We start from the raw sequence: 12,056 nt of genomic DNA, 5'->3' as shown, positions 1-12,056 counted from the left end.
TGTGCCCCTCTCCCTCAGCACTGGGGTGACATTAGCTGACCGATGGAGAGAAATTGGGGGAGAAGAGAAACATTGGATTTCTAGTCAAGACCAGTGTGCAAAAGTGTATTTGCTTTTAAAGAATAAATCACCTCTAAAGTTGGTTGTCCTACGTGTGCTGCATTATGTAAAGCTATTAAAATCTTTTTTTTTACATTTTAGAACGGGGTGCCTCATTTTAAATGGCTCCTTGACTGAAAAAAGGTTGAGAAACACAGATCTAGATCAGTATTTCTCTAGCGCTCATTGACAGACGTAGTCCTCGGTGATACACCACCTTCGGGTTATGTTGCCTCCACAGGAGCAGGACTAGACAGGAAATTAAAAAGCTCTGGCCACACCCTAGGGGCAGTCCCAGAGGGTATATCCTCTCTCTCTCTGCCTCAGCAAATCAGTTATTTTCTGTCTAGTTAGGAGTAAGGACCTAGATACCTTGCTGGGATCTTAGGTCCTGGCAAGAATTTTTTCTTAAAGGATTTTTTAGACAGCTTTTTTTCTCCAGTGTTCCTGTGAGATCTTCAAGCAAGAAAGCTGAACTGGGCGACGGGCTGGATGTTGAGATCCGGTGGTCACCCCAGTTCAGCCTACGAGCGCGTGCAGGCCATAGCTCCGCGCTGGGTCGGCCGCGACAAAGTCCCATTAAAGGACTGTCCACGCGAGTTAAACGTCTCGCTGAAACGCCAAAGACCATGAGTCACGGCGTCCGTATCGGTCGACAGCCCTCCCGCCCCGGTGGAGAGGGGTACTGTCAGGAGTTGGTGCCCGCCTGGTTCCGGTATGGTGAGTAGTATGTTCCCCCTTTTCCCCTGACGGGTCTTGTGGTGAACGCGGGCCCCTCTCTGTATGGTAAGATAGAGTCCCTCTCTATCCTATAACATGACACAGATCCTCCTACTTTGAGTGTGATTTTATGTGCAAAAAGCCAGGAGGCTTGGTTTGGGAGCTAACAATCTAATTGTATACATGTTAAAAAGATGTAATCTGTGGCATTCTGGGAATCTTATGGTGTTAAGAATAAGCTACCTACCAGTCAGAAGCCACGGACATGTAGACTGCCTTCCTAATCAAATCTCCAGCTATTAGCAGGCCTCCCGAATGGCCATGCGGTCCGCCAGGGCCGGTACCGCCAACCACGCCATATCCCCATGCAGATAGAGTGTTGTGTGCCCTGCAGCACACCGCTATTCAGTACAGGCCGCCGCCATTTTTTTTGCTGGATCGCACGAGCCGCCATTTTGGCATAGCCTCGTGTCTCCAGCATGGGGGCGGCCATGTTTGAGGTGATCCAAACACCTCGTGGAGCTTGGGGGAGGCGCCGGAAGGCGTGCAGAGGGGCGGAGCCGCCTCCTTTCTTCCTGGGCAGCCAGCCAAAAGACTTCCTGTTTGTCAAGACAGCGCTGTAACCTGTTGCAGTTAAACTCTGAGCATCAAGTGGTGAGCCTGGGGGTCTATCTCTCTCTCTCTCTCGATCGATAGGGATCCCTAGCAGGTAACACTAAGGGGCTTTTGTGGCGCTGGGGGTCTGAAAAAAAAAAAAAAAAAAGTTTTTTATTTTTGAATTATATTATCCAGGAAGTGACTGGAATTATCATGGACCCTGCCACACATATTCCCCCACCTGTTTCCCTCGAGGGGGCCACGGGACCCGCCGGTGCACAGAGTATAGAGTCATTTACAGCAATTTTGGAGTCTATGGTGGCTCGGGTGGAGGCGGCCTGTCAGGGACGGGGGTCAAGGAAGCGACCCCCGCCTACCCCTATACTATCTGACACCTCTGACTCTGATTCAGAGATGGTCACTGCAGTTGCAGGTTCCTCTGCAAGGGCTGTTATCCCAGGTAAAGCCCCCTCAGACAGTGAGGAGGACGCTTCTTCTCCTGCTATTATTCAGGAAGAAGCATTGGTGGACGCACTAGTTGTGGCAGTGCAGGAAACCTTAAAACTTGAGGCTTTACCGGCAGAGACAACTGAAACAGAGATTCCTTTTGGTACTAATAAGCCCATCAAAACGGTGAAGGTTTTTCCTGTACCTAAATGTTTCGGTAATCAGATTAAAGGAGAATGGGAGCATTCTAAACGTACCTTTACTATTTCCAAGCGTATTGCTAGACGCTATCCGTTTGAGGAATCCATCATTAAGAAATGGACGGTACCACCAGTGGTGGATCCACCTATTTCCAGGCTGAATAAAGCCACGGTTATTCCAGTGGAGGACACTTCGTCCTTTAAGGATCCGGTGGATCGAAAGATGGAAGCAGAGTCCCGCACCATCTTCTCTCTGATAGGGTCAGCATTTAGACCAGTAATTGTTATTGGTCTAGTTTCCCAGACACTTACGGAATGGGCGAAAATGGTACGCCAAGATCTTAGGGGAAAAAATATTCCCCAGGAGACATCTGATTTGATGGAACAGATTATACAAGGGCTACAGTTTATCTGTGACGCAGCCTTGGACACTACTCCCTTATTAGGGCATGCATCTAAGTCAGCGGTGATCCTCAGACGTGTGCTGTGGTTAAAATGCTGGTCAGCTGACCTAGGTTCCAAAAAGACCTTGACTAATCTCCCTTTTCATGGGAATCGTCTATTTGGGGCCAACCTAGATGAAGTCATTAAGGATGCCACTGGGGGCAAGAGCACTTTTTTGCCACAGGCTGCTAAAGCTAAGGGACCTCGCAACAAGCGAGGACCTTTCTTTACCGCCCATAAAGGGCGCCCGGCTGGTACTAGCGGGAAAGGCAAGACTCCTCCAGGAGGGTTCAAGAAGGGCTGGTCGGACAAGCAAAGGACCAACCCAGCCAAACCCGAAGCAAAGGAGTACACAGCCTGAAGGTGCGCCCCCACCCGGTTTCAGGGTGGGGGGACGTTTTCACCGGTATTCAGGACATTAGATCGAGCATCAACCACTACTACCGGTGCGATTCTTCCCTTCCAACATTTAAGTACTACAGGAAGCGGTAGTTACCGTTCCCTGAATAGATCTTTTCCTTTACCTTTTCCTAAGATTAGTCCCGATACCTCACAGGAATCGGATCTGGTTGACCAGATAGGCCAAGTAGCCTCTAGTCGGGTGACTTCGGTCCCTGAGGTTCAACCAGAAAAGATCACCTTTCCTGATAACTATCAGGTATCTGATAAATGTGTGGGAACAGAAAACGACCAGACTTTCTCGGATGGTCGGGGCCAGATACCTCTAGGGACGCCTGGTTCAGATTCTATCAGCGCCAGTGGTCCTAGAAATTCTAGGCTGGCCTCCTCAAGCCGGCCTGGCCGACTTGGACATGTTAGTCGTAGACGTTCCGTGGGAACTTCGTCTCAGGGAGTGTCTGTGGTCTCAAGGACCAATTTACCATCATGCTTTACAGTCGCTGGGTTTAATGGCCTGGCCATTGAGACCCAAGTACTGAAGGACAGAGGTTTGTCTACTTCAGTCATTCCTACCCTTATTAAAGCAAGGAAAGCAACTTCCAGCAAAGTCTATTATCACACATGGAAGACTTATATTGCGTGGTGCGAATCTTTAGGATTTCCTCCACGTACCTATTCGGTGACTCGAATATTGGCCTTTTTGCAACAAGGGGTTGAGCAGAAGCTAGCCTTGAGCACCATCAAGGGTCAAGTTTCAGCATTAGCAATCTTCTTTCAGAAGCCTTTAGCTACCAAATCCTTGGTGCGGAATTTCATCCAGGGGGTGCGGCACCTGGCTCCTCCAGTCCGCGCGCCCTTACCGCCCTGGGATCTTAATTTGGTTTTGTCGGTTCTACAAAAACCTCCCTTTGAAAACATCAGGGAGATTCCCTTGCTTACTTTATCCCAGAAGGTGGCCTTCTTGGTGGCTATTACTTCTGCTCGCAGGGTGTCAGAACTGGCTGCATTATCATGCCAGTCCCCATACCTAGTGATTCATAGGGATAAGGTAGTACTTCATCCTAAGCCATCTTTTCTTCCTAAGGTGGTTTCAGATTTTCATCTGAATGAAGATATTGTACTACCTTCCTTGTGTCCTCAGCCCAAGCATCATCGGGAACATGCGTTGCATTCCTTAGATGTGGTTCGGGCAATCAGGGTATACCTGAAAGCTACGGAATCTTTCCGTAAGACGGATTCACTTTTTGTGATCACGGATGGCCCCAGAAAGGGTTTGCCTGCATCTGCCGCGACCATTGCTAAATGGATTAGACAAACGGTGGTACAGGCTTATTCTATTAAGGGTCAGAGTCCTCCGTTCCCTGTTAGGGCGCACTCCACTCGAGCGCTCAGTACTTCCTGGGCCTTTCGCCATCAGGCGTCAGTGGTCCAGGTATGTAAGGCGGCCACCTGGTCGTCGGTACATACCTTTACAAAATTCTATAAAATTGATGTGACGGCATCGGCGGATGCCTCATTTGGCCGCAAGGTTTTGCAGGCCGCAATTTGAGGAGACCGGTGGTCTACCTCGAGGGTTTTTTTCTGTTTGAAAAAAAAAAAAAAAAATTTTTTTCTCTTTTTTTGTTGAGTCTCATCATTAAGGATGAGCATTGTAAACTTCTAGTTGGCACCGGTTGGGCCTTCTAGATTGGGATTTGATTTCATTTTCCCACCCCTCAGTTGTGATACTGCTCTGGGACGTCCCGAAGGTGGTGTATCACCGAGGACTACGTCTGTCAATGAGCGCTAGAGAAAAATGGATTTTTGTAAAATCTTACCGTAAAATCCTTTTCTCTTAGCTCATTGACAGACGTAGTCCCCGCCCCTCTGTTTTTTGAGTTGGGTTAAAATCTCTAAAGACTGCTTTTTCACATAACTGATTTGCTGAGGCAGAGAGAGAGAGGATATACCCTCTGGGACTGCCCCTAGGGTGTGGCCAGAGCTTTTTAATTTCCTGTCTAGTCCTGCTCCTGTGGAGGCAACATAACCCGAAGGTGGTGTATCACCGAGGACTACGTCTGTCAATGAGCTAAGAGAAAAGGATTTTACGGTAAGATTTTACAAAAATCCATTTTTTTCAATCTTTTTTCACTCAGGGCACCCTTTAGAATTGTGCACAATCCCAGGGCCCACCAGTGTGAGGATTTGTTCACCGGGCGGTGCGTCCAAACACGCTCGCTTTTTTTGCGTGTTCCCACGCATCACATTTTTTAATGGGTTGCTCAATGCTATATTTTGGTACCATGTTTTTGGTTTTCTAGTACCATTTGTGTAAAACATGTGCTACTACGGTACCATATGTTTTACATATGGTACTTTATGTTTTAGCAGGTGCCAGCATACGTATATTGTTTAATTCTTAATGGCACCTGTCCGCAAAAGACAATGCATTTTTGTGCTGTGCGGGAAAACATGCACATTTTCCACATCTTACCACATGGCATGCCTTAAAATGTAGTTTGTAAAGTAGAGCTAAGTTTGTAGATGGTAACTCCCCCATCCCCCCTAAATCCTACCTCCTAGCACAAATTCTGTTCCCTTCCCCCTCCAAATCCCCCTCCTATCACAAAACCTCTCATTCCCCCCTAACACAACAGGGTTTGATTACTTCTCACTACCCACAATGCTTGCTGTCGATCTGATCTGAGGGAGATCCTGTAACTCCTGTGTAAAGACATGAGGAAGAGCGCACCCCCTGCACCTCCTCCTGGCTCCAGGGTAATCGTTGTGGCGGGGGTGCCATTACTACAACTGATCCTTTGAATGGCTCCCTCTGCTGCAGCTGCAAGTCAACCAGAGGGATAGGAGAAGAAGCCACCTTTCATCCCCTGCAGAGAGAGCCATACAGGGGATTGATTCCAGTAATTGTCCCCCTGCCGTATCAATCATCCTGCCTTCCCGCATCCGATTCACCCTGCTGCCTTGGCCCCCCCCTGCGGGCTCGAGCTCCATGCAGGGGGGCTGGTGGTACCCCCTTATCTATGACCCTGGTTGCAGTAGTTGATGCGAGAGATAACCAGGGAGTGAATCAGGAGTTTTGTGGTTTCATTGGTTAGGAAGGAACGCATTTTAGAAATGTTGCCAAGGTTGAGGCGGGAAGCCTTGGAAAGTGATTGGATGTGGGACTGAAAGGAGAGTTCAGAGTCCAGGATAACACCTAGCACCCTGGAATGCAAGGATGGGTGGAAAGTTGTGCCATTGCTCTTGACAGAGAGGTCAGGGGAAGAGGCACGTGTAGGAGGAAATATAAGCTCGGTTTTGGACAAGTTGAGTTTAAAGGAGTGGTGTGACATCCAGACAGATATGTCGATATATGCATGTTGACGGAAAGTGGTTACAAAACGGCTGCAGGAGTTCAGAATTGCTGATATGCAGTAAATGATGAAAAAGAGAAAAGAAACATCCTGTAATAGGATACATGTAAAACTTTGCTTGTAACCCTGATAATTCCTCACTGTCATAAAACCTTTAAATAAAGAATTAAAAAAAGCCATTTCCGCTCCAATCACTCTGCCTATTTACTATATATTGCCATGTAGCCAGGAGCTTACATTTGCATACGCTAATATTCATGGCCAGTCTGAAGATGAGAATACAGACTGTGTTTGACTGGAGTGAATTGTGCTTTTAAAACAAGCTCATCATGAAAAATTGAAAACACCTGAATATACTACAGCCTGGGAGAAAGAATTTCTCAGCGTATACCCTTGTGTTTTATGAGAAGTATCGTTTATAAAAAGCCTCCCCCAATTTTCCTGTTTTTATGTGATTGTCATCATAAAAACTTTGACTGTGAGATGCATTTACCTACACATAACCAGTGAGATGTCTGTAACAGTAATCCTGGTGTGGTCTGAACTTTAAGGGTAGCCTGCACTGTAAAATGCAGTGTTTTACAATGTAGGCTAATGCCCTTGTTGGCTCTGGCAGAGAGCATTGCAGTACTGCACTACACTGCTGTTCAGTGACAGGAAGTGCCATCCAGTGCGGTTCAAGAAAAATGCAGACATGCTGTTTTTTTCCCCACTGCAACGCCATGTGCTCTAGCTGTGACTTGTGTTTATCTAGCGTGGAGCCCCTCTTGATTCAGGGACTGGAGTTATGGTAGCCTAGGATGGCAAGGAACCCCCTCCTCTCCCCCCCCCTCCCTTCCCCAAGCTAATAGACTGCCTGCAGTTTTCACTGTCCTCTGTTAACTCTTTCCCGTGAAGACTGGAAGTTCAGGGAAGCAGCACCAAAATAGCAGGAGTCAACAACATTAAAAAATGTAAAGTTTTAAGGATTAAAAAAAAAAGTTTACTGGAAAATGTTTTGTTGTGCTCTATGTATGCTAGAAAATGACGAATGTTATATGCAAATGTAGCACCCTCCTAGTCAGGTGCTAGGTAGAATGAGTAGTTTGGGCTCTGTTTGCTTATCAGAAGAGCAACAGGCAAAACTTATGTGCACTCTGCTTATCAGGGAGCAGGATTGGTAGTTAGGTCTGCTCAGTGTGCCCAGTGTGTATTCATCTGGCCTCAGGGAGTGTCCCCAGAAGATCCAATGGGGAGGCACGTTGGATGCTGTGGGAAACCTGACCAATGGTACACAGTGACAGTGGTGCATTATGGGAGAGGGTATAAAAAGCCATGAGCACATGAGGCAGAGGTCTTTGGCAGGAAGCAGAGTCCCAGAAGGAGGGTGGCAGCTGCCTCCTCTTCTGCAGTGGTTGATGGTGGTCACAGGCAGTTGGCCTGGTGTACCAGTGGTCCAGGAAAGCTGACTGAGGAGTTGGGGCACAGAGACTCTGGAAAAACAGTATCCTGAATACAGAGGATCCGGCCCAGGGCTCTGCCAGGAAGGGGACCACTTCAGGTAGTGCAGTCAGTGGACAGGTGCCAGCTAGCCCAGAGGGAAAAGGGGTACTAGAGGAGTACCCTGAAGAGAAATACTTCATCTTCATTCAAGTGGCAGGAGGAAGCAGCAGCCTGGCCACATTCTCAAGTTAAGAGTCTCCAGCATTGTGAATAGTTAATAGTTGGAGTATCCCACTCATCCCTTCTCCCATCCCAATTATAATAAAACCACAAAACAACATCCCCTGGACTTATCTTTGACTGAGACAAGAACTTAAAGAACTTAAAGTGGTTACCTTAAAGTGATATGTTTCTGCAACCAGTTGCTACGGGTAACCCAGGGGAATCCCTAAAGTGTAATATCCAGCAGTCCTCTAGGGGGCAGTGCTACACAAACATAGAAGCAGAGTGTAGATGAAACTACGAGGGTTCTTCGAAAACCCCTCATATATATTTGTGACCCACTGAAAACCATTTAAAAATATGCAGTGTCTGTTTGTGTATTTATGATTACTGATTTATACAAATCTAACTGTCTTTTGCAACAGAAACATGAAACAGTCAGAAAGAAATTCTACCCAGGAGAGCTTTATTTTGTGTTTTTGTAGGTTTGCTTGAAATACTGCCATAAAGCAACCAAGACAGGTCGTTTTGTATTTGATATGTAGTATTATGTTCCTAAGAAATAATGCATATTGATTCTCCTGTCCCCAATGAACGCTCATAATTCACTTTTATATGTGCTTTTTCTTTTAGTTTCCACCTTTAAGCTGTACCAACGAGCGAAGCATGTGTACAGCGAGGCAGCCAGAGTTCTAGCTTTCAAGAAGGTTTGTGATGAGGCACCTGCCAATGCTGCTCAGCTGCTGGGAGACCTTATGAACCAGAGCCATGTGAGCTGCAGAGATTTGTATGAGTGCAGCTGCACTGAACTAGATCAGCTGGTGGACATCTGTCTGTAAGTTTTGACAAATATATAACGCTAAAAAAAGCTCTTGGCTTTCTGGTTAACTAGATGATGAAATCATGACATTGGTTTCCACAGATACTACACCTTTGGCACCAATGTAACAAAGTATCTAATTTCTTCAATTGTCTGTTCACTATTGAACTATTGCAGTGCTGACCCTTCTGAATATAAATGGACAGATGGTAGGAAATCGTATTCTTGTGGTTAACCACAAAGAAAATACTTTTAAAGCATATGTTCCCCCTCTGGAACACGTGCAAAAAATCTGAATGATTGTTTTTTAATATATATTGTGTGTGTGTGTATGTGTATATATCACTTGTACAATTTATTCCAGTATTAGGGATGAGGCAACACAAATAATTTGTTGTTTCTTTTAAAGCAGTGGTCTCCAAACTGCGTCCCAGGGGTTGGATGTGGCCCTTTGCTTGCTTTTATTTTGCCCTTGGGGCATGTCCCCCCCCCCCCCCACTGCAGTGGGGCATAGGTTCTGCCACTGACACCGACAATGGGGCACAAGTCCTCTCACTGATACCAATGACAGAACACTATAACCTCTCATTATTACTAATAATGGGGCACTATTCCTCCCATTGATACAAATGATGGGGCACTATTCCTCCCATTGATACATATGATGGGGCACTATACCTCCCACTGACACCAATGATGGGAGATTGTTCCTTCCACTGATACCAATGATGGGGCACTTCTACCCCCCATCCCCAATGCAAATGATGGGGCATTGTTTATTCCCAATGATGCCAAGACATTTTCTTTACAAGTGAAATGGGACTTGGCTGGCACTGAAAAAGATCCCCAGTAGAGCTTGCCATAAGCATTCAGTTAGAAGAGATGTCATTCAAGATGTCGGAGCAGCCCCTCAACTAACAAAAGAGTCACATAAGGAGGCCTTCAGAGGAAAAAAAGAGTTATTGAATGGCTTCCTTTCAGTGAATGGCTTCCTTTCAGTAAACATGCGGAGCATGTGCCCTGAGACTGGCAGCACCCACAGTAATCGCTACAGTTGCGCTGCCACAAACAATATTGAAACCAACCTAAATACTCAACCAGGGTAATTACCAATCTGGTCCCCCCTAGATAACAGAAATCTGCAATAATCAGGTACAGAATGGACTTTTTAAATACACTTTGAAAATATTGGTTTCAATGACACTTTAGTTCTCATTTCTCTTTCGTTCATTGAGTGACAAAGCTCCTGATCTTCTGGACCATTGGGTTATACTGCCCCCTACAGTAATTGGACACTAAGCAGAAAAAGAACTTGACTATGCCTATGGGCAGTCCGAGGAGGTTTTCTCCCCCTCTCTGCTATAGGTACTCAGTTTTTTTTCTGCCTAGTCAGGAGTAAGGGCCTAGTTCCTTGCTGGGATCTCTGATCCTGAAAAATTTTTCTTTTTAGATTTTTTTCTGTGAGATCTACAATTAACTGCTGGACTGGGCGACATGCTAGATAATCTAGATGCAGTGGTCACCCCAGTCTGGCCAGACCCTAGCTCCGCGCTAGGTCTGCCTTGACATAGCCCCATCTGGTCTCTGCCTGCGTCGCAGCGTTCCTCCTGGCTGACAGCCCCCTCATTTTGATTGGCAAGCAAGTTCTGTCTAGAGCAGGCATGTCCAACCTGCGGCCCGAGGGCCGCATGTGGCCCGGAACCTCAGGCAATGCGACCCACTGCCCCCTGACAATTTTTTTTTTTTGCTGAGGTGGAAGGAAGTCAGGTCGGGGGCATGGCCACAGCAGTTGCCAACTAACGGTAGGCTGCCTCAGAGGGGAGGGGGGGGAGGGGAGCATGTGCAGTTTTTCTGACTCCTACCACCATGACCACTTTAAATCACTGAAGTGGTCATGGTGGTTAGAGTGTTCCTTTATTATCGCTCAGAAGAAGTAAACCTCTGTATACTGATTCCATTTCATTTGATCATCCTCTAGTTGTGTTAAATTAGTGCGGGGGCGTGGTGGCGCGGGAAGGGTGCAGCGGCATTTTATTACTTATATATCTTAACTATAGTATATATTTTATATGCAGCCCGAGAAAATTTCTCTACACTCAGTGTGGCCCAGAGAAGCCAAAAGGTTGGACACCCATGGTCTAGAGCGTTGCCCGCATGGTTCCTGATATGGGGAGTAGCTATCACCCCTCTCCCCCTGGAGGGTTTTAGGGTGGGATGGTGGGACCCCAGGGTTCCCCTCCTTCCCATTAGGCCCCCCTTGAGTCTGATGGTCCTGTGGGTCATCTATCCCCCCTCTCTGCTCCCCATCCCCCCTTCACCTATACTTGAGTTGTATGGTGGTCTGGCTACCTCCTGGGGCTGGGGCAGGGTGCTGTTCTAGCGATAGTGGTGTGGGGTGCGGCGGCCAGGTGATCGGCTGTGCTGGTCAGGGGCTCTTGCCATGGCCCCCTTTTTTTTTGCTTTGTATCTTGCCTGGGCCCAGGGATCACTCCTTGATCCCTGCGAGTCCAGCGGGCCGCCATTTTGTTGTAGCCTATTTTCTGTATAGGCTGTTGGCCATGTTTGTGTAGCCATGGTGGCCATTTTGCATTGATCCGACATTGAAATGAATGGCGGCTTTTACTGAGGAGCCTTCTGGGCGGCCATTGTAGCTGTGGGAGCCCCTTCTGTTCCCCTGGTGCTGACTTCTGGGCCTCTTTCCTTCCTGAATGCTGCACGTGGAGTGCTTTGATCCTGGTGCTGCCGGTGACAGCCTGGTGGGGTCCTCTCCCTCTCTCTGCTGCAGGATCAGGGGGTGCTCTGTGGCTGGCGACCGGTGCTGTTACCGGTGTGGTGGGGGTGTCCCTTAGCAGTGTTTTTTTGCACTTTTGTGGAGTACCCTATTTCATCATGGAGTCCTTGGAGCACATTTCCCCACCTGACCCCCCTCTCAGAGCCTGCAGGGGCCCTCCAGGTCCCAACCATCCATTAATGTACTGACGGCGGTCCTGGAGTCCTTTGTGTCCCGGGTGGAGGTGGCTTTTAGAGCGGCAGGGTAGTAAAAAGTGCCACCTGCCTCCCCCTGTTTCAACTGTCTCCTCAGGTTCTAAAACTGATCTGGCCACCGCGGACGGGGGGGGTCTGTGGCCACGCATCCTGAGTTCTCAGATAGTGAGGATGATTCCTCCACTCCTGTAGGCGTGCACGAAAATGTGCTGGTGGGCACACCGATTGTGTCTGTGTGTGAGACTTTAAAAGTGGAGGACACAGCTGAAGCTGCGGCAGAGGCATCGGATCCCTTTGGCACTCACAAGCTGTATAGATCGGCAAAGGTGTTTCGGTTTCTTTCCTATT

At 47.6% G+C, this 12,056-nt stretch overlaps 1 protein-coding gene across 1 annotated transcript in view; it reads left to right on the top strand.

Moving 5' to 3' along the window:
• GALK2 (galactokinase 2) overlaps window positions 1-12,056 on the top strand; it is a 320,319-nt gene that overhangs the window by 269,945 nt on the left and 38,318 nt on the right. Inside the window, exon 9 of the mRNA XM_082254041.1 lies at window positions 8,537-8,738. Coding sequence (XP_082110167.1) covers window positions 8,537-8,738 — 202 coding nt within the window. The remainder of the gene's footprint in view (window positions 1-8,536; window positions 8,739-12,056) is intronic.

Source organism: Pelophylax lessonae (assembly GCF_965119305.1).
Source record: "Pelophylax lessonae genome assembly, chromosome: 4".
NCBI classification, from domain to species: domain Eukaryota; kingdom Metazoa; phylum Chordata; class Amphibia; order Anura; family Ranidae; genus Pelophylax; species Pelophylax lessonae.
The sequence above is the reverse complement of the archived record's forward strand: the minus strand, read 5'-3'. Positions and strand labels throughout refer to the sequence as shown.